This window comes from Syngnathus leptorhynchus, chromosome 5 (assembly GCF_054491065.1).
Source record: "Syngnathus leptorhynchus isolate UIUO chromosome 5, UIUO_Slep, whole genome shotgun sequence".
Classification (NCBI taxonomy): Eukaryota; Metazoa; Chordata; class Actinopteri; order Syngnathiformes; family Syngnathidae; genus Syngnathus; species Syngnathus leptorhynchus.
This window is the reverse complement of record NC_141199.1, coordinates 16,500,902-16,528,587: the sequence shown is the minus strand read 5'-3', so window position 1 is coordinate 16,528,587 and position 27,686 is coordinate 16,500,902. Positions and strand designations below refer to the sequence as shown.

Here is a 27,686-nt window from a genome sequence, read left to right as displayed (position 1 = left end):
CTCTCGTCTCGGTCCCGGTGACATATTGGGCCAATTTGTAGCCCGCAGAATCTGCTGTCCGCCGCTCGCCGAGCACCTCGTCGCTGTACGTACTGTAAACGCAACGCTATAATTTACAGCATTAACGACGTCAGGCCGACCCGCGCACGTGCATTTGCGCGATGTCGCCGCGGCGCTTTCACTATTTCTTCTTTTATATGCCTCCTTCAAGCCTTTTCTTTTTTTAATGAGTCGGCTGTTATTAGGGTTATAAATCAGAGCAATGGCTGTGATGTATAATTCACCATGTGTACTCACCCCTTACCCCGGCGGACCCCCACCCCCCGAGGAAGCCGCAGTGTATCACTGTCAACTCGGTGCTGCACGGCACTGCGTAAATCCACGCAAACGCACATTCGGGCACATTTCATATTGTCCTGTATTGTTGCCTTATTGCCACTCTGGCTATAAGAAAAACTAAATATATAATTCCAGATAGAAGGAGAACAATTCAGCTTGTCGTTTTACCGCAAACGCTGGCAGAAAAAAAAAAAACAAGGGATAGATTTTGACCAAACATCGCACCAACAACACCACCGCACACGCCCCATCACATCCGCACACAGCAGTAGCCCAAGCGCAAATCAATACTCCCGGTCCGGCGCGAGTCTCCCAGTGACAGGCGGCCTATGATATGAAAGAGATGCCATTGATCCACACCTCGCCCAGACCCTCATCCTCAAAAGGCCATCATTCCATTAGCATCGATCGGCTATGTTTGTGTGCATGTGATGGATTAAGGCGGCGGCCGGGAAAATGAGGCGCGACCGAGCGGCAGAGGACTAATAAAAATCGAAGCGTCCTGAAAGTGATTTCTATAAATGGAGATTTAAATAACAGCCTCCAGACAAAAGGGCTGCTGCTTATTCTCAGACGGATGTCAACTTAATATGACTTCATCATGTTTTTTTCCACACTATCAGGGTGCTATTATTTAATATTGAAATCCCTCCGCAGCCCATCGGTGCTCTGAACCCCAAGCGGGCCGCCTTCTTTTCCGACCGCTACGATTCGTGGGACGACGACCAGGTACCAAAGTTCCACTACGGCACGCATTACTCCACCTCCAGCTTCACCCTCATGTGGCTCCTGCGCATGGTAAGTGGACGTGACGGCAACAAGCAGCTAAAAAAATGCTATGTGTGTTAGCTAAATGCTTCCCGTTTATTGCTATCCCAGTTCATGTTTACTTTTGAAAAAAAAATAAACACAAGGCTGTGTATTACAGATTAGAACCACATCAATTTGTCTGCTAGCTTAATGCTAACACACAATGCAAAGCACACGAGACGGGTTAGCCAAACTAGCATCCATGTTTCGGTCATTCTGGACCTTGAAAGCGTTGATTTGAACAAACACAAACAGCAGCAACATATGAACTAAACTCTGCATATATTCTTTATCCTTTTTGGATGGAAGCAAAACAAACAACAAAAATACCAAGTTGTACAATGCAAGCATTATTATTCCAAACCACCAAGAAAAACTTCAATATATCATGAAAATCTAATATACAAAAACTAGTTTATTCTCATTTATTGTTGCTCATTTAATAGGTTGTCGCTGAATCGCACTGTTTTCAAAGACCCCCGCCTCCGCACTGCAATCAAACAAGGCTTCTGGTTGAGATTATTTTTTAAGAGACTCAGTGCACACTGCAATATTGTCTCTGTTGAGTGGATGCCATCAATCTGGCCATACTGCCCTCCGGGGATCGGGAGGTTACTAAGTTTTTTTTTTTTTTGTTGTTGCCTCCTCTCCCCCCTTTGTATGTTATTGCGCCACTAGCTCACCATTGTCAGCGAGTCCCAGAAGAGCCGCAGCATTGATCCACGAGCATCATTAGCCGGCTTATGCTTAGGCCGCTTTACCGCTTGAGCCTGGTGTTAAAACTCTCCAATGCCTATTAATGTCCCCCACGTGACCCTCTCATATATTGTCCAAATTATTTGTTAGCATAGCGTTTGGCGGCGGCGGCGGTCTTCAGGTATATGGCGGGCGTTTCACTCGGGGGTCTCGGGCCAGTGAGAGCACGATTGATCTGCCCTAACAAGATTATACATGATTAGAAATGCATCAGTGGCATGGCTTTATTGGCTTCGGAGGCTCACTGGGTTTACTCAGCCCCTCCCACCCCTCAACGCAATGTTTGTTAGAAACCACAATATGACTCAATATATCTGCAAAAATTGTAATATTGAATGGAAGAGGGCTGCAGAGGTTATTCAAATATTATGATTTTTTTTTTGTGTGTGTAATCCTCAGGAGCCCTTTACCACGTTCTTCCTCAACTTCCAAGGAGGCAAGTTCGACCACGCCGATCGCACCTTCTCATCGGTGTCCCGCGCCTGGAGGAACTGCCAGAGAGACACGTCGGATGTCAAGGTACACCAACAAACCAGCGAGCCATGCAGTGATGGAGAAAAAAAAAATTCCAAAGGCGAAATTGCAGCGCGATAGAATCCCAAATGGAGCCGAGGAAGGTTCCGCCGCACCCTGTGAACAATATTCCGATAGACACGGAAGAGCGGCAGTGCAAAAAAAAGAATCGCGATGGCCAGTCACTTGCAATTACTGTCCCGTGGCAATGAAAGCTTCCCGGTCCTGCGATCAAAGCCCAAAGACTAATCCTCATCTGTCTCCCATTCAGCCGGGCTATAACCTGGACTTCAATCTCCCCCCTCTCTCCAAATCTCTGCTGCGCCGTTGGATTTGCCCCCCAAAACAGCCCGGGTCGACTTTGCACACTTTTAACTGCTCCCCTAAAACATTTACAGTCCGACATTGCATGTCAAAGCAAGCTCAGGGTCTCTTGGCATCGGGTCACCGAATCGGGGGGGCCGGTGGAGCGTCGAGGGGTTTTGACGCTTGATTGCGCTCGAGTACCCCCCACCCCCCCACACACACACTCCTCCTCCACCCCGGCGATAAAACATGTGGATCGCGTTACAGCGTAGTTGGCCGGCGCTTGATTGCGAAAGCGGCCGTTTTTGCTCCCGCCGTCCAGGCCCGTCAAAGCGGATCAGAGCGACAGGGCTCAAAGTCACATCAAAACAACAAGCCAATCTGGACCGCATCACAACATAAGACGATTGGCCCATCAAAATCCGATATATTTTTCTTTTTATATGAAACCCAAACAGTTTTATTTTTTGCAGTTTTTTGAATGACAACAAAAAAATGCGAGATCGTCGCTCTCCAATAAAAAAAGCTTTGCGGTTTTTTTTTCTTTAAATAATCCCGTAACCAACATCCATTAAACGTCTTCAATTTAAACTGGATGGAACCACGACGACCAAACGTTTTTTGTGTTGTTTTCATTTTCTTTGCATACGTTTTCAATACACGTCCGCCGTCTTTTTCCACTCGGACACACCCATTCACTCCCGACGCAAAAGAGGAATTAGCAAAGAGACGTTTCAATTTAGCTTGCCAAGTATACCTTTTAGCTTTAGCATTAGAGCCATTCATGGAAGCCCGACGTCCCTCCCAGAGACCAAAAAGCTCCAGTGTGTTATTTCTTCTCTTAAAAAAAAGAGAGAAAGAGAAAGAGAAGGGGGCGATAATAGGCTACAACACCCCGATTGAATGTGTCTCTAGCCTGGGTGACGCTAGCATGACCCCCACAATCCCTTGACCCCTCGCCTCAGCCTAGAGGCATCAGAGAAACCTGCAGCAGTGGTAGCAGGAGGGGGGGGGGGGGTATTTGGGGCAGTGACCCATGACAGGACAGGATTGGGGATCAGAGGGGCTGGCCTCTGACCAGGGGCCACTGCACATTACGCTGCGTGCGAGGCAGCCCTCCGGCCTTTGCTGCTCTACGTGTGTGTGTAGGACTTTTTACAGCAGCCCCTCGGGCTCGTTAAGGGAGGAGGGGGGGGGGGGTTAGTCGGAGGTTGTCTTCTTGCGCAGTGAAGTCATTTCACAAGTGAGAGGAAGCCGTGGTGTTGTTTTTAGAGCCCTTGTGTTTGCTTGCTCGTTTGATGAGCTCTTTGCACTACATGGACATTTGTTTGTGTTGCTTGGAAGTCTCGCTGACGCTTTTTGGAAGCCCAAATTATGAGCGAGAGTTCTATTTCCTGTTTGGCAGGCATGGTCTCACGTTTCCTCATTTTATCTCCAGTGATTTTTCTAAAAAAAAAAATTCTAACACACAAATGTGTAGTTATCTAAACACTTTTTTTTTTCTCCCAAAATTAAAATGAATTTTTTTTATCGTGTCCATTTTTTTTTTTGTTCTGAAGTGACCGCTATGTCTGTCGCCTTAAAACTAGCTTAGCTATTCCAACGCAATAAAATCAAAATGTCAACTATTTTAACGTTCACAGTTCACTGCATAGTTGTGTATAAGTTCCACCTTCATCATCCACTTGTTTACACGTTCGGGGTACGTCGCGGCGTCTTAATTGAAGACGCATGGGCTCTAACAATAACACCAGCTCGGAACCCCCGAGGGCGGCTTTGTCTGCGCTTGTTTACGCTCATTATGCTACAAGTTCCGCTTTGTTAGGGCTCGCGTATTGCTGTCATAACCCCATTGCGTCTCGCCGTCGTACATGTGGGGAATATGTTGTGTTGTTTGAGACAGGGCGAATAAAACAATCTTTTTTTGGGATTCCCGACCCAGGAGCTAATTCCAGAGTTCTACTACCTCCCCGAGATGTTCGTCAACACCAACTCGTACAACCTGGGAGTGATGGAAGACGGCACGGCGGTGTCGGACGTGGAGCTGCCCCCCTGGGCCAAGACCCCCGAGGAGTTTGTGCGCCTCAATCGGCAGGTAAGCCTGCTTCCGACGTGAAGTTCCCTCTCGGCCCAGGAACATAATTAGAATGAATTCAATGGTAACTCAAAACGACATTGTTATTTCCTGACGGTGGGTACTTCAGCCTTCTCAGTGTCTGCGGCCACTGGGACCTGCTAACCAGCCGGTTAATATGACCAGACCCCAATCATTAATCATGCAATGTCTTTTTTTTTTTTTTTTTTTTCTCGAGGGCGGGGGGCTGGGGGGTCCATCTGCTTTTTTGTTGTGTTGTATTTTTTCATGCGCCAAAGCGCTTGCACGGTGCTAAAACTTGGACCCTCGTAGCATTGTGAGAGTGACCCTCCATGATGATGGCCCGGGTTTTTAATACTTGAATGAAAGGCCAAACGATGGCAGAGGATGAGGTGGCGGTACGGCCGCGTGGGTGGACAGCCTCGCCGCGGTGACAGATCGCTGGCATTTGAGGGTGTCAGCTGGCACAGTCGCGAGAGGGATGAGCGTGGCACTGAGGAGAGACGCAAGAGTGAAGGACTTAATGGGCTCTTTGGTTCACTTTGGCTGCCAGGCGCGCTAATGGCCTCGCCGCAACAAGGATTTAGTCACACACAGGCGAGCGAGCGCATATACACACACTCCAGTTCGCCGTCTCCACTCGCGGTTATGAGCCCGAGATGATTAACAGCTAATTAAGGTCCAATCTGGAGAGGCCATTAAAAGGCTCTCAGAGTAAAGGATTGCGCGTAGTGTCGTCGTCGCCGCCGTCGCGGGCATGCCAAACGGCAGCTTGTTTTTGTAGCCGCGAGCGCTTCTCGCCGGGTAATAAAAGTAATCCAACGTAAGTTATGACTGCTGGAACGGATACGCTGCGCATGTCTCTTGTTATTCTTCTGTTTGGAAACACAGCAGCAGCAAAGCAGCCATTGTTGCCTTAACGGGAGCCCCTACGCTAGCACGCTAAAGGGAAGGCTAACGGCTAGCGTCGAGATTTGAACTTTAACCTTTAAGCCACCACAAACTGTTTGTTTACGTTCTGTTTTGTTATTACTCCGTGTTTGATCAAGTTAAAGTGGAGAAAGATGATTTAAGTATGTATTTGTAATCTCTTTCCGGGTCATTTAAAGCAGACACCGATTCACAATAATTCAAAACATGTTCCCGGGGTAAAAGAAGTCTTACCATTTCCTGTCAAAAATAGTCAAACTCTACACACATCCCCAAATTTGCTGTTCCCTTCGTTCATATTTGACTTCTCGAAGGCGCATTGTGCTCTCGTCGTGGCGCTGACAGACCAACAAACCGCACACGGGGTCCAAATACGCCAGGGGATTGCACGCTTTGTAAATCATGGCCTTGCGCCTTCAGAAGGCCAGCCTTGTGTCAAGACAAGTGAGTGATGGCTCTGACGCCGAGGAGCTTTCCTTCTTCTGTACGTGCGCTTCGCTACCTGAATATCGAAACCATTTGAACCGATGGATATTTCCTATCCATGCTGGGAATGACGTTTGGGTGCACCGCAAAGACGCGTCACTGGACGCATGAATTTCCCATACTTTTAAATGGCAGCCCCGTCCCACGGTGGAGTGTGAAAGGTCGTCTGTCTCTTTATGTCATCGGTGATTCACTGGAAACCAATCCAGGTCGGAGTTTGATGTACATTTACTGTCAACTCTCTTTAACTATGAAGGGGAAGAAAAAAAAAAAAAGATGACACCGTGTAAGTGGGCCTACTTTTTTTTTTTTTCCACAGAAAGTGAAAGTAGCTCCCTCATTTCTTCCCACACTTCCCTCACAGCGGCGGCCATCTATAATGAAGCGTCGTGTGACATCTGTTTACGTTGCTCTTTTATCCCAGCTTGCGCATAAATGTCATTCCCAGCAGTCCCCCACGTGTGCGCTGAGGTAAACCACCGCAAGACCTACTTACGCGCTGACGGAGTGAGTGAGTGTCAGTAGCCCTCCCCGTTAGCTTCACGCTAATCTGCGCTTCACCACAGCGCGATGGGAACGGGCCGGCGTGGCGAGGCGCTGGCCGTGCTCTGGCTAATGTCAGACGGCGCTCGCCGGAGGAGGATCGTCCGACGGCAGGGGAGGACATGTTTACCGCCTTTTACGAGCCGCCTCCCCCTTCCCCGATATTTCACTCGTCTTCTGCGGTGACATCACGGAGGGAGAGCCTGAGAAATGCGCTGATCTACTGCCGCTGACATGCCGGCTCGCTAATGTTGTCCTTCTCGTCAATCCTCCCGGATAAACTCCTTTCTTCTTCTTCTCTTACGTCTTTGTCCTTATCTGGACGTCTGTTCAACGGACAAGTTGTGTTCGTGGCTCCTGTTGAACTTTTCAAGTCCGTCAAGAACGTCACAGGTGAAAGCTAAGCAGTGTTAGCACGGTTTAGCGACAGATAACAGAATGAAGTTTGGAAAAGGAGTTGCAATTTTGGTTATGCCGCCACACACTCTTTTGATATAGTTTGCCGGAGAAGTATAAAATCGGTGTTGGTTACCTCCAAACTTGAGTCACTGCCGTCGGTTTGGCCCATTTACTTCCCAATCAGGGATGTTTACGTTCTTGGCCTTTGCCGTTAATTGGACCACTTAGCTCACCCTGGTCTTTGTTTTGACGAGATACTGGCCCAATCAGCGCTCATTGGGATTCTTTTCCTCGTGAGGCTTCTCTCCAACTGGAAAGGTTTCGGGTTTCAGTTTGCCGCCGTTGACCCACCGCCGCAACTCTTGCAGTTGTGACCCGTCTAATTAGCTAAGCGGGTTGGAAGGTGACCCGAAGACCCAATCTGCGGTCCTCGCATGCGAATAACGGAAACAACCGCTTGGTGGTTCCTCCCTCCTTCCGTCCCGTGTCGAGGCGGGCCCCTCGGTCCAGGCTTCTCGGTTGACAGTCGGCTTCTCGTTTACAGCGACTTAATAAGGCCTTTAATCAGAGCGCTTGTCAACCTTCGGGGCCGGGGCGAGTCCACGGAGTTGATCCCGAAGATCGGATTTCTGGAAGAAATAGCAGAAAGGTTGAGGAAATATGGAGGCTGACCTGGAAGGAAAAGTTCAAAGGGGCCGGTTACACTTCATAGTGAGAAATGATTTGAATTTAAGTACAGTGGACTTTGGTAAACTCATCTTTTGTTATTTACGGAATGTGTCATTGGTTTATAATTGCTTCTATTTGCTCTTTTTTCTATTTGACAAGCCTACGGCCTGACTTAATGACTCACCTTCTAAAGATAAATCCCATTGGGCAAAGCCACAAACCACAACGAGGCTCAGAAACATCACACAAAGATCCTTTGGTGGCCTTTCAGAGTTTTCGAGAAGGAAAATAAGGATCACGGTCTCTCATAACAGGAAAAAAAAACCTTCTAAGGTGACGTTTTTGAGATCACGATCAAGAAAAACTAAGTGTCAACCAGCTGCTTAACTGATCACTTAGTATCTTGGCATCTATGGGAAGGATCTCGTGTCTTGAGAAAAAAAAATGAAAATATGGTGTCTGTAAAGTGTCGGCCTTTGACAGCGACTCAGTCAAAGTGTCCGTCTGCAGACGTCTCTCGGGGGTTTTCTTTTTTTGGGTTTTTTGGGTCCGGCGACATGCTTTATGTTTCAAAGGGGAAAATAATTCGAGTAATCTGACACAGTCTGGGCATGTTGGTTTTTTGGGGTGTATTTTCATTGGCATTTGGGAGACGGCCGTCCCTGTTCCGCGACTGGAAGGAAAAAACACTTGAGATTTTGAAAAAAGATAGGACTGATCTAAAGAGCAGAGGTCCTCAATACGTGGAGCCCGGACCCGTGTGGACCCGGAGCTTTTTACAAACGGTATCAAACGCTTGAAACTGAACTCTCGAAATTGTTTGTCATCGTTTTTCATGGGCCAAATAAAGCGCCATTTTGAAGGCCATTCAACATAATACTAAAAAAAAAACAAATTAGCCCGGAAAAGTCTGTTTCATGTAGCAACATGGAATTTTATTGGCTTGTCTTTTTTTTGTGGAGACCCACAAAAAAGCGGTTTCAAAACTCACACCCGAAAAGACACAGGAAGCTGGCCATTTTGGTTTCAAGTTGCCATTTTGTTTCTTTAGCATCCCGTGGGATTTTCAAACAAATTCAGCCCTCCAAAAAAAAAAAAAAACCCACAGATGTCAGTCACATATTTCTTTCTTTTATTTGGCAGTTTGTTCCAACATATGACCAAATGTTTTGCAATTAATGAGCTCATCATGCATACGCCGTATTTTGATGTTTGTTTGTGAAGGTAATCGCCCCGGCCGATGACGAATGCGATTCCCATTCGTGCACTTTGTCAAATAAGAAACAATAGTAAAGTGGGATCACGGCGACTTCCGACGCCCCCTCGGCCCCTTTCATCATTTACATAAAGGCTGCTAAATCATTCATTAATTATCTCAGCAGCCCCTGCGGATGAGGGTGGCACACAAACTGGATGCTAATTGGCCTATCAATAATCCCGCTTGCTTTCTGGTGAAGGGGCTACTCCATCCCACCTCAGGAATCCGCTATCTGGCCCAGACCTTCTGCTCCTTCAACGCAACACACACCGGAACCTTATCTTCATTTGCCGCGCAATACTTTGGACGAAACAATTCCTCTTTTTTTCTCTTCGTTTCTAACTATCAGAAGCATAAATCGATTAAACTATCGTTAAAAAAAAAGATTTTTCTGAGCATTCCCGTGTTTGGAATTACTTTCAGGAATTTCTTTTAAACTAGTTCATGAAAGTGATTTCAAAACAAAATAGCGCACACACTTTAAGAAAAAAGAAAAAAAAAGTGGTCTGCGCCAGAGTTGCTCTCCCGTTTTCTCCCCGCGGTTTCTTATGTGATTGCGAGCTAGTAATTAAGAGATTGGGGACGAATTAGCGACGGAATGAGCTGTCACAAAGTCACATTTAAGTGAGGGATGCGCTGCGGCTTGGCCGTAAAAATTTAAATGATATAAATTGCCGTTTAAGTGCAACGCCGGCTAATGTTTTGCCGCAAATTAATGTGACACAAGGCAGCAATGACAATCAAGGGCTGTCTCATTCTAATTTGGTCGTGCTTAGAGGGGCTTTTGTGGCGCCGACAGTTTTACACAAATTAACACAATTGCCTTCTTTTTACGAGGACCGCCATAAATGTTTTTTTCCCCCTCCTTGGCTGGCTAATGAGGAGGCAAAGCGGCAAACGGCTGGCTGTTTTGCGGCGTGCTCGGTAGAGGCGAGAACAAAGACGGCCGCCTCGCAATGCCTCCCTAATGAACGACAAGAGTTCCTTTAATGGGACAATGCCCCCCCCCCCCCCCCCGCCCCCCTTATGATCAGATATGGACGCGTGGTGCTTTTTGCTCGTTAGAGAAATTATTGGCAGGTTGCGCGGCAGGAACGGTTCACCGATGCTCTCCGAGGACTTGACGACATTTAAGGAATTACCGCTATTCGCTAATGACATGATCAACGTGTTTAGGGACGATGGCGCGCATCTGGCGCGTCATCATCGCAATCCCATCAAGACGTGTGCGGTGAAACCATTTTGATTTCGGTGAAATACAGAGAAAGCAAACACAAACTGATTTTAAAAAAACACTTTTGAATGTCATGTCCCCTTTCTTTTCACACAAATCACTTTGAGGAAACGAAAAGTCAGCTTCCAATGGCACAATTCTCCAAAGAAGAGGCCGAGAGTGCTTGCTTCAAGCTAACGGTCACTATTAGTCAACGTAAACTCCAAAACCGACACTCAAAACAGAAGGGGAATAATGATTGTATATTTAAACATCAAATCAAACCAAATCATTTCATCTGATGCTCGTCTGCTAACCTAGCGTAATGCTAAGCTGTTTTGAGATCTGCCAATGTTGCCTCGCAGGCTCTGGAGAGCGAGTTTGTGTCATGCCAGCTGCACCAGTGGATCGACCTGATCTTCGGCTACAAGCAGCAGGGGCCCGAGGCCGCCCGAGCCCTCAACGTCTTCTACTATCTCACCTACGAAGGCGCCGTCAACCTCGGCTCCATCACCGACCCCGTGCTGAGAGAGGTGAGACTCTTATTTGCTTTTGTGAATTCAAATATTCACGTTTTGGATGAAAAGAAAAAATGATCGTGTCAGAACGTACGGCAACCGAGCGACACGGTTCCTTCCTTGATAAAGTCTTGCGTTACAATCTGTACAAGAAGTCAGTCGCATTAGGAGCAAATTGGATGCACAATGTGATTATTATAAAAGCATGTGTCCCTTCCGCTGCGTCCGAACTTCACGGAGATGCCATTAGCTGCGACGCTAAATGGCTTGCAAGCATGAACAATGCGAGATTCACAAATGGCTGAGCCGAGCACTCTGCCACCGAGTCTTCCTTCCAGCCTCCGCCGTGGCGCTCATTTATTATTCATGGACTGCGTTCCAAGTCCAAATGTTGCAAAGAAGAAGAAAAAAAAATGGCGGTCCCGCCGACAACTTCCTGACAAGTTCACCAATCCGATGCGAGATAAAAAAAAAAAAAGGCGGCGTGCCGGCAGTCGGTAAATCATCTAGCGAGCATCGTTAGCTCTTTTTGGTGGGATGGAGAGTCTTTGTATGTAAACATATTTACAAAATTAAAATATGGACCGAGCCCCAGCGTGAACGAATATATATTTAAATAAATAGATAAAAATACATTTAAATGGCTTATTGATGCCGTAACAACTTACACTAACATCGTGTTTAACGTTCCCAAAATTGTAAACGTGAACCGATTATGCTTATCAGGCAAAGCTAGGCAAATTTTGATTTATTTTATTTATATATTTATTTATTATTTATGATATATTTAGCACAATTACAAAAAACACTCATGCTTTTGTAATTGCACGAAAGCAACACTACTAATAATTCTTCTGAGCGAGACGTGGATGTGTTTGCGGCTTTCCAAGGAGATGGCGCGCGTCTTCAGATGCCCTTCATGCTCAGTGAGCGAGCTTCACGGGCACCAGGGGTGCATCTTTGATTTATCACCTCATTCACCCTAATTCCCATCCAGATGTGCTTTGGCCTGCCTTATAGCACCCCACACACACACACACACACACACACACACACACACAGGCATGCAGATTCATGACCGTGCCGTGGCGGTCATTTGCACACACACACACGTGCACGGTCCAAGCCCATTACACACACTTTTGGTTTACACACAGTCCGCGGTAATGGATGAGTGCTTCTTCATTATTTTTGCGGATCATAAATACATGCACACACGTTTAAGGTACCGTCAAGTGGCTGGTGCGTGTTATTTAGTCCAAAAAAGAGCTTGGGCGTCAGATGCTGGTGTTAGCATACTTTCAGATAGCCCTCTGTTGGGTTTTTTTGTCTTCTAATGTAGTTTTTACTTCATAAATTTTGGTCAAACATTTTGTCAAAAATTGATTTCATTTTTCAATCATTTTCTTTTATTTTTTTTCTTTATGTTAAGATATTTTTTTTTACAATCCATGATAAAAGTTAGCCCAGTCTTGGTCTAGCACGTGTCTGCGAGCCTTCACGTGTCACTTTTTCGTCCTTAGCCCGAGCGCCTTAATTAGTCAAATAAACGCACGCCTTGTCATGCCGTCCGGCCGGCCGGCCCAACCTTGCGCTCTTAAGCTCGACCTTGCGGGCGGAAGTGGCGTCGCGGGGGCCTGCGCCTCGTCAAACACCCCCGAGAGGCGACAAAGGGCGGGTCGGCCGTTACCCGACCGACGTCGAGCTAGTTTGCGGTTTCTCTCGGAGGCTGGTCTTTGTCACGGCGACGAGTTTGCTAGGAAGAAGTAGTTGACCGAGGAAGTGGCTGGCGTGATCCCGGTGGCTCCGTTTAGTTTAGCTACGGGGTTTTTTTGGCTGCTGCCAGGTCCCATCTGGCCCAATTCAAACACGCCGACAAGGACGTTCGGTGATGCCTTTATTGCGTAAGCTAGTCAAAGATGCAAAAATTTTCCTCAGTGAGACAGAAATGTTTTCAAAGTCACATTGGTCCTTCTCGAGACACACACACAGGACATAAACGGACAGGATTGTGTGTGTTTTCCATCTGTCATGGAATATCTCAGCACAGTTTAGGGAATGTTGCCGAGAGCGCTGCAGAAGCATGATTACTTCCTGTCGTGCCTCTGCTCGGAGTAATGCACATCTGTGTTGCCTCTGACCAAATAAAGAGAAGCACGCAGTCGATGATGTCGCGACTTCTCACGGCCGCGCAGGGCTTCCCCCTTCTTGCGCTGGTGATTACGGGAAAATCCTGCAACTTCTCACCAAGCGCAGCCTCGTCGCAATTGCGCAAACTCGGCGCAATTCGGCAGGGTTGCAGGGAAATGAAAAAATATATACCACGGGTTGTTTATTTAGTCTTTGGGTAGTTTACAGTAAATGTTTGATGAAGTCATATTTAGCGGCAAACAATGTGAGCCGACAACACAATGAAAGGCAGTCGTATATTTGATCTTGGTTATAAAAAAAGTATTTAGATATAAAAAGTATTTTTAGTTAGCTTTGAGTAATTTGCCTTTTTTAATTCAAAAAACGTACTTGGGCTGAGTTGAAATAATTTTCCAATTTTTTATATTATGTAATGATAATGGCAAAGTCAGTTCAACAAATAAGCACTGTGGGATTTTAAGGTTCTTGTGTTTGTTATTGTCATTTATTAATTATCAAACTTTAATCTTATCTTGAAGTATTTGTCAAATGTTCGTGTTTATTTAATGAGTACAATAAAAATGAAATAAAATAATAGTGAAATCACAAATGTATTTATGATGAAAAATAAAACTCAAGATGACATTTCTTGATTGAATGACTATTTTTTTAAATTCCTTTTAAAAACAAATTAAAAATATAATAAATTAAAATACATGAAGAGTACAGTAATGTAGAAGAATAAAATAAAATCATACTTGTGACATCATGCAAAAGAGACAGTCTAATAAATTGCATTCCCAATAGACAAAATAGTGGCTGGCGACTTCCTCCGTCTACACGTAAATATTCAAATCAGCTTTAATAAAAAAAGAAATTTGGTCTGAATCTATATTTATTTATTTCTCACTTTGAAATCCCCCATCTTTTTTATTCCCCCTTTGTGTTGTTGGCCCAGATTAGCATAAATTTGTCATGTCTGACACGCCGATCCGTCTTGTCGAGTGGCAGCGTAAATCAAGCGACGACGTCGGCGTCGTCAAAGGGCGTCGCCGCCGCCGCCATTTAAATGTATAGAATATAGAAAAGCCTCATCAGACACGGGCCAGCGCCCTCAAAAGAGATTGGCCTCGGCGACGGGGCCCCCGAGTCCCTACCGCATAATCACCTGCGCGTGAGACGGGAAGGCGCTGACCTGCGGCGGAGACCTCGTAAACGTCACCGCAACGGAGAGCGGCTTCCGCGTATTAGCTGACTCCTTGCGGTGATTCTGCTTTTGAATTTGAAACGGAGCGCCATGATGATGTCCAGAGGCCGCTGGGCCGGCCGGCGTCGACTCTGACATTTATGGTCCTATACCTCTTCATTAGCGCCACCTAAGCAAGCCTCCACGCCGCCGCCCTTCTGCTTTCCCACGCGTGTAGGATGATGTCGGCAAAATGCTGAACGCTCGCCGTGTCTTTCCAGGCCGTCGAGTCTCAGATCCAAAGTTTCGGGCAGACCCCCTGCCAGCTGCTCATCGAGCCGCACACGCCCCGAAGCTCGGCTATGCAAGTGGTAAGTGTGTTTGTACCACTTCTTTGGATTTGACTTCTTTTGCCATCTTTATGATGCTTCAAAATGTTCCCAAAAGAAAGTTTCACAAAGAAAAAGTTTCACATTCAATTAGGTGATCATGTTTTTCATCGCACTATTAAGATGCGGTCGGTCTCCTTGTACGTAAGGACGGTGGAATCAAATTTCAAACGTGGGAAAGTAGTCACGGTATGTCAAAAGGATGATGAAGTGGATCTAACTGGCCTTTTAATGGTCTTTTCCCACCTTGCCAATTTCCCCCACCGCCCGAGTTGCAACACAGCAAAGCGTCAAGTGCGGCCGCCGCCTTTTAAGGGCCAAAAATGGGGGCCGGCTGCCTGTGATGGACCCCGAAGCCCCTTGAGTCCTTATTAGCGCGGTGTCCCTGCGGTGCTGACAGCTGCCCGCCGACCACCACAAACACACACACACACGTCACGTCACACTCAGCGCTTCACACAAGAGCTAATTCAAAGGAGATGTTTGCAAAGTCAAGATTGTTTCCCTTTCTCGAGTCTTTTAACCCGGCCCGGCCCGGCCTCTTTGAGTGTGTTGTAAAGAGCGCTGGCTAATGGCGCATCAAGTGGATTTTCTTTCATGTTCAACACGGATCTCATTCCTCTCCTGGCGAGGGAACTCGATGCTGCTTCAAACCAAAATGGCCGACCGACTCCCTGTGTGATTTTGGTTGTCGGTCCTTTGACCCGATTCAAAGTTTTGTGTTTCTCGCTGGAATTGACAAGTGACTGTTTCTCTCCTTCTATCCTAACGCTTTTTCTTTTTCTCTTTTTCTCCACAAAAACGACATTTTCCATTGTCATCATATCCGCATGTCGCCACCATCCCTCTGTTTTGTCGGGGGGGGGGGGGGGGGCCACCTGAATAGTATCTTCTCCTGCAGACGCCCATGATGTTCACGGAGCAGATGCAGCAGGACGTCATCATGGTGCTCAAGTTCCCGTCCAACTCGCCCGTGAGCCACGTGGCCGCCAACACGCAGCCGGGCCAGGCGGCGCCCGCCGTTATCACCGTCACCGCCAGCCGCGTCTTCGCCGTCAACAAGTGGCACGGCCTGACAGGTCAGACGCCCAGATGAGAGCATTATTTTATTCATTTATTATTTTTTGAATTTTCATTTTTATATTTTGATTTATTTTAATTTTATTTATTTGATACAAATTTGATATTTCCTAAATTTGCCAAAGTGAAAGCTAATCGGATGGAGTCAAGCAACCCATTTGACATCAAATCTAACTAATTATGTCTCCTCAGGTCATCCCAGTTCGACGGCGCAGCAGCCGGAGCAGCAGTACCAACTTCCAGTGGAAATCGACCCTCTCGTCGGTATGCTTCCCTTTTTTTTATATTTTTCGAAAGCGCCGACGCCGCACGAGCTCATACGTGCATGAAATGATCTTCACGAGCGCAGACGCCGGTCTTTGCGTGATATAGGCCCCGCTTCTCGCGCCGCCATTTGCATGCAAATTGGAATGCAATGAGCTGTGGCCTCGGCCTGGCATTTCATCATCAAGCACCGCCACCGTCCTTTCTCCTTTTCCCATAACCCCTCCCTCCCTCCCTCCCTCCCCCTTCCAATGCATCCTCTTTGCTTTAATTTGGGCGCCGGGAAAAGGACGCGTGTCAGCCGCAATGAATACGAATGCGGTAATAATGCGTGATTGAGAACGAGCCCGCCACGGGCTGTCAGGACAAATATGGCCGCCTCTCATCCTTCACGACTTGTTGATGATGAGGAGGAGGAGGATGCGCAGGGGGAGGAGGGGCTGGTAGAGATGGGCCGCAATCATGTGCGGGAGACTCTCTTCACATTGCGGACACGCATCAGTCACTTTATTAGGGACACCTTCGCCATCTCTCTCTCTCGAGAGAGCTGTATTTAAATCCATGTCTTCATTTTTGATTGACGGCATCTGAAAGGCTCTTCGTTTAATAACCTAGTGAACCTGGGTTTATTGCATGGAATAAGTTACAGACCCACACGCAGTCAGAAAAAAATAAAATAAAATCGCTTTTGATCTCCCCACATGCATTTTAATCAAATTTTTGAAAAAATGTAAATGCTAAAATGAAATGCATCCCAAAAAAATCATGTGAACTTTATCGAGAAGGGCAATGTGCCAACAAAAAGTCACGCTAAATGTGCGGCATTAGCGAAATGGTTCAAGTCTACTCGCGCTTATCAGCATTTCCACACGGCGCATTCCGAAAAACGGCCCTGCGAATCCTCACAACCGTCAAGCCTTCGCTACAGGTGCCGCTGGCCTTTCTCACGTTTTTTTTGGAGGCGCTCCTCCTGACACCTGCTCTCTCGCCTTTTTTGACACCCCCACATTCCAAACGGACTCATCCGTCACCTAAAATAAACCCAAAGATTCCTCTCGAGGACGCGTCAGCAACGTAACAACAATGCGCACTCGTCATCCAGCAAATGTTAAACTTCATTGTTTTTCCATCGAGAGGAGCTGTGAAACAACGCCGTTGCGGTTTCCTCAAGCGGCTCAGAGCTCTGGACATCAGAAACGACAAATGTCTTAAAATAGGATCATATTTAAAAAGAATTGAATATAAATAGAATTCATATTAACAAGAAGCAGCATATAAGCTTGAGACTTCAATGTGTGAATTAAACAACTCTTTAATTATAAGTATTGCTCTTAATACATCTCAATTATTAGCAAGGCAAAGTGAAAAAAAAAACAGTTGAAGAAAATTGGGGGATATCCTACACTTTCATTTTATTGATCCACATGAACATGAAAAGCTAACCAAAACAAAACCCTTAACACGAATAGAAACGAAGCAACTTGACCTGAATATGAATTCAAACTAAAAACAAGATAAACATCAGGTATAATGAAAAATACAAAACTATGATCGTGCCGAGGCTGGTGAACTATATTTTCCAAATTCATTTCTAAAGTCAAAATATGAACTTCTCACTGTAGTAAAAGAAAAGGACTTCAGCCTCTCAATCAAAAGGTACATACAATAGAATTATCATTGATGCATAAAGTCTGCTCAAATAGAAGGTGAGAACTTTATGGATCATTGCTCATCTCCCCAAAACACTCGACTTTTTGGCAACTGACTACGTGTGGTGGGTGGGTACCTGTGTGCTTGATTATGCTTGACCACAAAGTGAGCATGAAAAAGGTTTCTCACTAGTGTGGATTCTTGTATGAATTGTCGAGTTTCCCTTCACTGAAAATCTTTTGCCACAAAGTGAGCATGAAAAAAAGTTTCTCACTAGTGTGGATTGCTGTGTGCATTATTGAAGTATGGATTTTTGGTCAGAAACGGAATATGAGAAAGATTTCTCCCCAGTGTGGGTTCTTGTATGAAGTTTTGCGTTTCGCCTCAGACTGAATTTTCTGTCGCAAACGGAGCATGAAAACGGTTTCTCACCAGTGTGGATTCTTGTATGACTCGTTAAGGATTTCTTCGCTGAGAACCTTCGCCCACAAACTGAGCATGGAAAAGGTTTCTCACCAGTGTGGACTCTTGTATGATATTTCGCGTGTTGCTTCTGACTGAATTTTCGGTCGCAAATGGAGCATGAAAAAGGTTTCTCACCAGTGTGGGTTCTTGTGTGGATTTTTAAGTGTGAATTTGCATAAAATGTTCGATCGCAAACTGAGCAGGAAAAAGGTTTATCACCGGTATGGATTTTTGTATGAGCTGTTAAGTATTTTGTTTTTGAAAATCTTTGCCCACAAAGTGAGCATGAGAAAGGTTTCTCACCAGAGTGAGTTCTTGAGTGCTTTGTTAAGGTCCTCTTCTGACAGAATATTTGGCCACAAACTGAGCAGGAAAAGGTATTCTTTGCGTGGGCTTTCAAACCTCTGCTATAAGCATAAGACGATCCACACCGAGAACATTGCCAGCGTTTGTTTTGAGCAGCGGGAGCATGCGACGACACGTCGTGACTCTCTGATGCTGGAGCTGCTTGTGATCCTCCACATTGGTCTCCATCACCTTCTCTGGTCATTTGTTGACTTGAGCTGCTGCTAGGAGGCTCCGTCCCTTTGCTCACCTCCTGTTGACCCTCATCTAAACTCTTGAATGGCATCTTGCAGGCATCCTCCTTTTTAATGTCATAGGCGTCTTCTCCCTCCTCGTTCTTACAAGGCTGCTCCAGCTCTTTCTCCTCTTTTATGGTGCAAAGAAACCTCTGCTCCAATTGTTCATTGAACTGATGGACTTCTTTGCCCACATCTTTCTCTTTACTGTGAGGTCGCTCCGGCTCCTGCTGCTTCGGATGAAAAGCTTCACGGATGTCTGCAAAACAAGACAAACACACATCATATCAATGTAGATGAACAATGGAAGTTACAGTTGAAGAGAAACTAGTCAAACCTATACAAGGACTTCTTCAATCTGCCTATCACACATGATTTTGATAGAATTCCACCGGAAGAGGATTCATGATAGAGAATAGTTTTTACTAACCTGCTCTGCGTAGCACAACATAAGGCTGCAGCCAAAGAGCTATCAGTCGTTGACGACTCCGGTCCTTTTCCTCCACGTATTTTGCTGTGGCCCTCGTAAACATTTTCTCGCTGCAATCACTTTCAGGTCTAAGTAGCAACAGACATTAATTCACACACTGAAACAAAGAGGAGAAGACAACCAGTATTTGTTTTGCTCACGAGGAATGTACAGCATGTGATGATGGCTCATTTGAGATGGAACATTCGTCGAGGATAATCGAGCTAAATATCATCAACTTAACACTGTGGTAGCTACCATGCTAAAAGCAGAGGGTCGCACTTCTGTATTGTAACCAAGCAGTGCTACAAATAACGGTGCTAACACGATAACTTAGGTCCATAGTCGTAACTTACCTCTTTCGTTGTTGTAGTGTAGCTAATGTTGACGATTCCCCACATAAATTGCGTGTTTATCTGATGCGGCCGAATACAAGTCGATGGGCTTCTGTTTGGGTGCTTAAACCATGTGCAGTTCTCGCGTCGACGATTTGCTTCCGGCGACGTATGATGATGTCATTTGTGTGAGGTCCCGGATGCCCCCTAGCGGCCGTAGACACCACCGTCGGCGTGGTTTGTGTTTTGTTTTTTTGTTTTTTTCTTAAGTCGCCATGACAACAAAATAGAATCCCACCGCCTCGGAATGTGACCCTCATTCGTGTATACTTTTATTGCTGTAATGATCACGTTTTTATCTTTGTGTATTGCGCTCGATAGCAAATTTAGCTAAAGCGCTAAATCGCTAAGTGAGGCGAGCTGCGGGGCTAGCAAGGATGCGAATGCGTTAAAGATACAATATGTACAGAAAAGTGATGAGATGTGGAACTATGAACGTTGTTGTGTTGACGGGTTTTTGCGTCCTCCTCAGCCAGCAACATGGGCAGCCACCGGCGGCAGATCTCGGACCTCCTGGACCAGAGCATCCAGATCAGCTCGCAGTGTTTCATCGTGACGGCCGACAATCGCTTCATCCTGCTCTGCGGCTTCTGGGATAAGAGCTTCCGCGTCTACTCCACCGACACAGGTAGGCTGACTCAAACGCGGCGGCAAAATGGCGCAAAACGGAACAACCCGAAAAGGCAAATGTGCTCTCTGGCGCCATCCTCAGGTCACACCCAACAGCACGGAATGATCAAGCACAAGACGTGCGCCTTTTGATTTTCTATTTTATTAATGTTTTGCTGACCTCATTTTCCGTGAGCGAGATCATTTTTCATTCTTTGTAATGCATTCCATCGAGCGCTGTTCCTAATCTTTTGCCTACCTAGCGTTGGTTCCGGCCTATACAGCCATCAGGAATGAGGTCAGGGGGTCCTAAATGAAAGTGTCCCGGCCGGGCTTCATCTCTTCTTCTACTTGTTTGCACTCGCGATCCTCGGAATCAATTTCAGCAGGCCGTGCTCCCCCTCCTCGCGTGTTTAATAGACGTGGCGTGCGCGTGAGGATGGCTCTATTGTGCGACTGCCACGGGGGTGTACAAGTGGAACACAGTTTAATCGCACACGCTCAACAGCTGCCGCCAAAAGGGGGGGGGGGGGGGGCACCACCACGTGTTCCACAACAGGAGGGTTAACAATTACACAGAGCTGATTGCTACATGGAGGCTCCTGCATTCAATCTCGGATGTGTGTGTGTGTCTGCGCGTGTTTGTGTGTCAGTGAGAGTGAGTGAGTGAAGTATGAGTGAGAGAGCAAGTGTGTGCGTGTGCGTTCAATAGCGTCACCTTGGTGTTTATCAAGATGTCAAACATTTTATCTGCTCGCTTTCAAGGCCGCCCTCTTTAATAACACTCGTCTTTTCACGCTGATACAACTCAATTAGGCCGACTTGTTTTTTTTTATTATTTTTTTTAGGCCCGGCACAAATGTCAAGCGGGAGTTTGACGGGCCGAGGTCGCCCGTAATGAGGATTAGACGGCGAAGCCGCGGTCGATGGAGGGGTCTGAAATCTGACAGCAATTAGCCTCTCGCTCGCACGCGCCCCCGCGCAGACGCGGGACAAATATTTATTCTCGCGCAATTCGGAGGGCTCGTGTTGATGTTGCGCAGCGAGCAGACAGACCGTGACAAAGTGCAAACATCGCCGCCGTGACGTCCCGCTATTATCTCATCACGTGCCATAACATTAGGGGACACCTCACTTTCGGACCCCCGTCGAGACAAACTCTTTTCTTTGTTTTTGTGCCCAGGCAAACTGACTCAGATCGTGTTCGGTCACCGCGACGTGGTGACGTGTCTGGCCCGTTCCGAGTCATACATCGGCGGCGACTGCTACGTGCTGTCGGGCTCGCGCGACGCCACCCTGCTGCTGTGGTACTGGAACGGCAAGCTCAGCAGCATCGGCGAGAGCCCCGCCAGTAAGTGGACAACACACACACACACACACACACGTGTGTGAATTCATCAAGTTCATAGGTGTCAAACTCAAGGCCCGGGGGCCAGATACGGCCCATCACATCATTTCAACAAATTGTGGATGGACTTCATGTGTCAATACTAAAATTGCAAATTGACGTCACTTTTAAAAACGACAGATATTGCTGGCAATTTCTATTACTATTACGGCAATCAAACATCTACTCTATGGAAAGAATAGCGCCATCTTGTGGGGCACTGCCCCTGCCACTGAGTCCCAACTGATGTTGTGATTTGCGGTTTTTCTCTCTGTGAAGTAACAACTAGTTTCATGTGACTGGGAGAGGGGAGGGGAGGGGAGGGGAGGGGTGGGTGCACACAGATTGAGTTTCCGCCATGTGTGTGTGCACGGAGTGAAAGTGAGGGCCACTTAGAGCCGTTCAAAACGTGACGTTCTGGAAGACAGGGGGGGGGGGGGTCGCCGTTTGGCACATGAAAGTTCAGCACCGCCCGAGAAGAGGTGGAGGGGGGTCACACGGTCGATAAAAGTGAAAAATGTCACTTGAGCGGCTTCTCTGCAGAACATGAAAGCATAGCGCGCACGTCAGTCACAAGTTGCAAATGCACTCGTTGAATATGGATGACATCACATTGATTGAAATATCTCTGAAGGTTTTGTTTGTATTGTTTAGTTGGCATTTTTTTGACAGGTTCCATTATTTTCATATATATGTGCCACATTCCAACTGACCACAATGAAACACGCATTGCCTCATAATGGCTCATAATGCCTCACTTTGGCGTCATGTCTCTTCCAAGAAGCTGAACCCCTTGTACAAATGTACACAAACGTCTCTCGCGGTGCATCGTGAACACTTGATGATGTTGACACCGAGGCTTCCGATTGGCTGAAATGCGGCCCGCAGCGATTCGTCAGACAACGTCGCCATCGACTGGTCACATACGGAAATGACACTGTTGCGTTTTTGTGTCTTCCAAAAAAAAAAGAAAAAGCTCAAATGTGGCAAAGGCTCAAATTCAAATGTGCATTCCAGTATTGGCAGAGGAAAAGTCATATATTGCACTTGATGACTGGATGTCCTCAATGTAAATATACGACGTGAATCATTACAAATGTCAGTCAAGTCCAAATTTAGCTCCGAGGAAATGAGGCTTTCTTTGTTTGAGTTTTTTTTTTTTTTCGGTAGGGCTCCTTTCAGCTGGAGCCAAAATAAACGCTGTGTCCTTTTCCTCCTCTTTATCGTCTGCGTGCAACATGTGCTCTCCGGCAGATACATCTGCAGCCAGCAATTGGGGAGGCATCAAAGAGATGACAGCGTTTAAAAATGGCCGCCAATGACACCGGTTTTCAATTACCGCACTAAAAAGCAACAATATGATTTGTTTTTACATCGTTCACTTGAGAAACGGAAGAAATTTGATTCTCTCCTCAGCGGGCATCACCACACCTCGAGCCATCCTGACGGGTCACGACTGCGAAGTGACGTGCTCGTGCGTCTGCGCCGAGTTGGGCCTGGTCATCAGCGGATGCAAAGGTCAGCCACGTTGCGCAATCTCTTTAGCCAAACTCCTTTTAAATACCCCCCCTCTCTTCACGTAGAGGGTCCGTGCCTGATCCATTCCATGAACGGGGACCTACTGCGCACCCTGGAGGCCCCGGAAGGCTGCTCGCGGCCGCGCCTCATCCAAGCCTCGGCCGAGGGCCACTGCGTCATCTATTACGACAAAGGACAATTCGGAGTGTTCAGCGTCAACGGGAAGCTGCTGACGCACTTGCGGGTGGACGACAGCATTAAGGTTCGTCGGCGCCTCATAAGACAAAGATCGCCATGTTGAATTGTTTTTAAACGAGCTATTACCGCCAATTACACTGATGAATTGGTCCCGATTAAAACTACTCTGATAAGTGCAGTTTATCAATAAAAAAACACAAGTAAGCGTAAAGGTGGCAATTTGCCGCCTTTCTATTGATCAGCCCACATGCCAATCATTACAATCATGACATTACAGTAGTGAGGTCACTTCCTTTTCATCGCTCCGTGTACGTGCCATACGATTTGTATTATGTCACTTCCTGAGGCCAACAGGAGTGTGTGTGTGTGTGTGTGTGTGTGGGGGGGGGTCCGTGTAAGGGGGGCTTTAGCTGGAAGTCTCCCTGATTAAAGGAAAGGCCTCGGGGCTCTTTCACACTTTTGATGGGCGCCGCTGGTTTTCAAGTCGCATCGGGCACGGGGCAACATTCCACACTTGCCGTCGGGCTCGGACACCTACGCCATTAAGTGGGTTCTCAGACTTCCTCCCTTCTGGGCTAAAATGACAGGAGATGGCAGCTACCGCCTTGGCCCGGCCCGACCCGTTGTTTCCGGTCTAGCCTGGGAAATGTAAATGTACGTCTGTTTCCCATTAGGAGCCTCTGCTGATTGTCGGCCCTTAAACGTGTTCGGCGCGGCAAACATGGCGGCTGACATATGTCATTGCGAACGTCCAAAGACTTTTTTTTTTTTTTTTTTTTTAAACCGCCAAAGTCGGCTTTACTTTTTAATTCCTGTTGCATTTTCACATGGTTTAATTGGCATTGGGATCAAGAGGCGGTCCTTGGAAAAACGTCTCCCCAGTGAGGGGTCCCTCCAAACCAGAAAGTTTGAGAAGCCCTCGTTTCAACGGGGGGGGGACCTTAACGGCGCCGTAAATCTCAACTTTTTTTTCGCTCCCGCTCGTTACCTGCCAGAAGTTGAAAAAATTTGAGCGTCGGTTTCTCGCGGAGTCATACGAGCCAGCGAGGCCATCTTACTTCCCGCCGGGCGACGGGACGTTTGCCTTGAGCGCTCGCAGATTTACGAGCGAGCGTCGGCCTCTATTGCTGGCGCGGCGCCTCCTGCTGGGCGCCGGCGAGGTCGCGGACTCCAAAATACATTCATAATAAAACCAGAAACGCTGTGTAGTAACTCCTAGAAGATTAGTCGTGTCAGAATGCTGACCTTTGACCTCGCAAAGTCATTTTGAATCCAAAAGATGGAAAATTGAAACACTAATTTGCTGCTTTTCCACGTGAAAAAAACAAAAAACCCAAAGAGCCATAACATGAAGCAGAGCTGCGGTGTCGTTGGATTCGACCGCGAACATTTTTATCTGCTCAAGCCACCTGCGAGGAACGAAATGCGCCAGGTCGAGCGGCGTCGTTGATTTGTGTACTTCCAGCCGTGCTGCGTTGCAAAGCAGAGTAAATGTCAGCCTCACAGCGGGGGGCGGGCATCTTTGTAGCCAGTCTGGAACAGCGGGCGGCTCGGGGCAGGAGGCGGATGACTTCCACATTTTCTACACCTTCTAGGACATCAAGTCCTTTTACATGTGTTTTTTGCATGGGAAGTGAATGTGTGGAAAAAAAGACTTCAGAAATAAGAAATGTCAAATAAATAAGTTTGGACCACATTCGGTATGTTTTCTAAAACAGTAGTGGGCGAAAAACAGAACCATGAGGAAATATGAATCGTTGCCTGGTGATCGGCGGCCATGTTGAACGGCGGCAATTAAGCCCGCCCGCCCGCGCGTGATGGAAACCAGAACTCCGGATTCCGCGTTCGGGAAATGACACACAAACACAACACCGCTCTGATTTAGGCTGCCGTCATTTGTGACTCGCACAAATTCTTCAAAACCGACGGTTTAAGTTTCACTTTTGACTTTAATGCGATTTTGATTCAACACACGTGTTGGCCTTTTTTTTCTTTTTCTGCTGAGTCATGGCCAAGCCACCTGCGAGGAAAGAAAGGCGTCGTTCGTAAGCCGGCGGCGGCCGACCGGTGATTTGTGTCCTTCCCGGCCGGCCTTGGCGAGCGGGAAAAGACGAGTAAATGTCAGCCTCGCAGCGGGGAACCCGTCGTTGCGGCGACACGCTGGCGGGAGGACCATGTTGCGTCCATATTTTAGACCTACTTTACGAGTGTCTTTGCAATCGCAAGCACAGAGGCTGTGATTTTTGTTTGGCGCTCTAAAATAAAAAAATTAAAAGCAAATTGTGCTCCAAAAAAGTCAAAATCACTTAAGAAGTACACGCTAAGGAGTCGTAACGTTGGAAACTTATATCAATATTATGCTAAAGGTTTTTAACTGCAATTTCTTTTTTTCTTTTTTTTTCCTCTATTTATTTAGGCGATGCTGCTGAGCCGCGACGGTCAGTATCTGCTGACGGGCGGCGACGGCGGCGTCATCTCCATCCTTCAGGTTCACGACCTCAAGGTGTTGTTCACCTACCCGGGCTGCGATGCCGGCATCCGCTCCATGGCCATGTCACATGACCAAAGGTTCACTTCATCTGTGTTTAGAATTGGATTCTTTATGTTCTTCATCACCCAAAATGTCTGAACTGTGTGGTTTGTGCGACACACACAGGTGCATCATCACGGGCATGGCGTCGGGCAGCATCGTGCTCTTCTACAATGACTTCAACAGGTGGCACCACGAGTACCAGACCAGATACTGACCAACAACCGACTAAGCAACCAACCAAAACCGCATGTGATGCACATAATGTCCACTTGACGGCGCTGTGTTGAGTCCACGCTGAATGTATACTGGCAATGAGAAGTTATTTTTCAAAACCACCGCAGAAGGAACGGAGATATATATATATATATATATTATATATTTTGTAGACAACAATGAAGAAACTTTTCATATCAGCTTTGTTGGTTGAGGGTGGAACGAGTGTCTTGTGGTTGAAAAAAAAAATCTATTTTTTAAGTCTATTTTCCTTTTTGTCTGCAAATATTTTCTGCGTGCTTTAGGGTGAATGTTGTACTTTGCGTGCGTGTGTTTCGGGTTTAATTATGAAGTTGCAAAATTTCTGCTAATTGATCATTGAAGGGGATTTATACAAATATGTAAATATCTATATGTATAGATATAGTTTTGCGGTTATCTTCCATATTTAAAAATATCCATCTGAGCATCATCATCTTCGTACTATTTTTTTTTTTTTCGTAAATGACTGAGCAGACAAGAAACAAAAAAAAGCTCGACAGATAACGTTAGGCACAACAGGAATATTTTCCGCTTTTCTGTCACATGATTACGTCCAACCAATCATCACGAAGGTGACTTTATTAAACTGACATCCATCTGACTGTTTTCTTACATGTTTTTTTTTGTGTGTGTGTGCGTGAAGAATCCTGACAAATAAATGGAATTATGAACTGACTGGTTATTTACTAAACACAATTTTTTTTCTGCTGTGTGTGCGTGAAGAATCTTGACAAATAAATGGAATTTTCTAACATCAACTTATGAACTGAATGGTTATTTACTAAACACACAAATTCGGAAAATGCATCCCAACTTTTTATTTTAAAATTAAACACAGGTGTGTAGCAGAGCATATATATATATATAATTATATAAATATATATATATACATATATATGGTTTAGCAAGTTAAGCGATTGTCAGAATGTGGCCGAATAGCACTCGTAAGATTTGCCAAGTAGCCGAGAGTAGTATACTCGTGATGTGTATTACAGTTCTTTTAAGTGAACTGAATCTTTAGAATCATTTCACTCAAAAGATTCGTTCAAACGAATCGTTCCTCCCACACACCTTTTTAAAAAAATATATATATAGATCAAATAATCAAAATCATGGTTTTTATAAATCAAATAATCAAAAGTCATGGTCAAAGCTTCACGGAAAGTGAAAAGTGCCACACCCGCCCTCAACCCCACTTTCTGATTGGCTGGTTGATCTGTGACGTCACTCGGACACTCCATTAGGTACACCGCCATTTTTAGGTGTACCTAATCACAGGCCACTTCATTAGGGAAAAATTATGGTCAAAATTTAAATGAAAGTGAAAAGTGCCACACCCAAACAACCCCCCACTTTCTGATTGGCTGGTTGATCTGTGACGTCACACGGACACAGGTGTACCTAATCAATTCATTAGGGAAAAAATTTAAGTGAACGTGAAAAGTGCCACACCCGCCCTCACCCCCACTTTCTGATTGGCTGTTGGATGTGTGACGTCACTCGGACACTCCATTAGGTACACCGCCATTTTTAGGTGTACCTAATCACAGGCCACTTCATTAGGGAAACATTATGGTCAAAATTTAAATGAAAGTGAAAAGTGCCACACCCAAACAACCCCCCACTTTCTGATTGGCTGGTTGATCTGTGACGTCACACGGACACAGGTGTAACTAATCAATTCATTAGGGAAAAAATTTAAGTGAACGTGAAAAGTGCCACACCCGCCCTCACCCCCACTT

General features: G+C 46.3%; 2 protein-coding genes across 5 annotated transcripts in view; one reads left to right on the top strand and one right to left on the bottom strand.

Annotated features, from left to right (window-relative positions):
• The window catches only part of lrba (LPS-responsive vesicle trafficking, beach and anchor containing), a 106,049-nt gene extending 79,347 nt beyond the window's left edge, over positions 1-26,702 (top strand). For all 3 annotated transcript variants that reach the window (XM_085912281.1, XM_085912282.1, XM_085912280.1), the window contains 13 exons: positions 997-1,137; positions 2,305-2,424; positions 4,667-4,819; positions 10,683-10,850; positions 14,433-14,522; positions 15,442-15,619; positions 15,813-15,884; positions 19,917-20,072; positions 21,237-21,404; positions 22,857-22,958; positions 23,024-23,220; positions 25,573-25,724; positions 25,813-26,702. In XM_085912281.1, the coding sequence (XP_085768407.1) occupies positions 997-1,137; positions 2,305-2,424; positions 4,667-4,819; positions 10,683-10,850; positions 14,433-14,522; positions 15,442-15,619; positions 15,813-15,884; positions 19,917-20,072; positions 21,237-21,404; positions 22,857-22,958; positions 23,024-23,220; positions 25,573-25,724; positions 25,813-25,903 (1,788 nt within the window). In that variant the 3' untranslated portion in view covers positions 25,904-26,702. The remainder of the gene's footprint in view (positions 1-996; positions 1,138-2,304; positions 2,425-4,666; positions 4,820-10,682; positions 10,851-14,432; positions 14,523-15,441; positions 15,620-15,812; positions 15,885-19,916; positions 20,073-21,236; positions 21,405-22,856; positions 22,959-23,023; positions 23,221-25,572; positions 25,725-25,812) is intronic.
• LOC147057305 (uncharacterized) lies at positions 17,166-19,602 on the bottom strand. Of its 2 annotated transcripts, none has more exons than XM_085912284.1 (3): positions 19,406-19,602; positions 19,011-19,167; positions 17,166-18,839 (listed from the first exon to the last, which is right to left on the bottom strand). In XM_085912284.1, exons 2-3 carry the CDS (start codon positions 19,111-19,113, stop codon positions 17,830-17,832), a joined length of 1,113 nt encoding a protein of 370 aa, XP_085768410.1. In that variant the 5' UTR covers positions 19,114-19,167; positions 19,406-19,602; the 3' UTR covers positions 17,166-17,829. The 2 variants fall into 2 exon arrangements, with proteins under 2 accessions (XP_085768410.1, XP_085768409.1); XM_085912283.1 differs by having other exon boundaries at positions 17,167-18,839; positions 19,011-19,138; positions 19,406-19,601.
• Positions 26,703-27,686: the final 984 nt, after the last annotated feature.

What these genes read in the sequence shown, in the direction of transcription:
- LOC147057305 (XM_085912284.1), bottom strand. Translation starts at nt 19,113, where the DNA reads ATGTTTACGAGGGCCACAGCAAAATACGTGGAGGAAAAGGACCGGAGT. An exon ending in TGTTGTGCTACGCAGAGCAG is followed by an intron (nt 18,840 to 19,010) that starts GTTAGTAAAAAC and finishes CTTGTTTTGCAG; the next exon opens with ACATCCGTGAAGCTTTTCAT.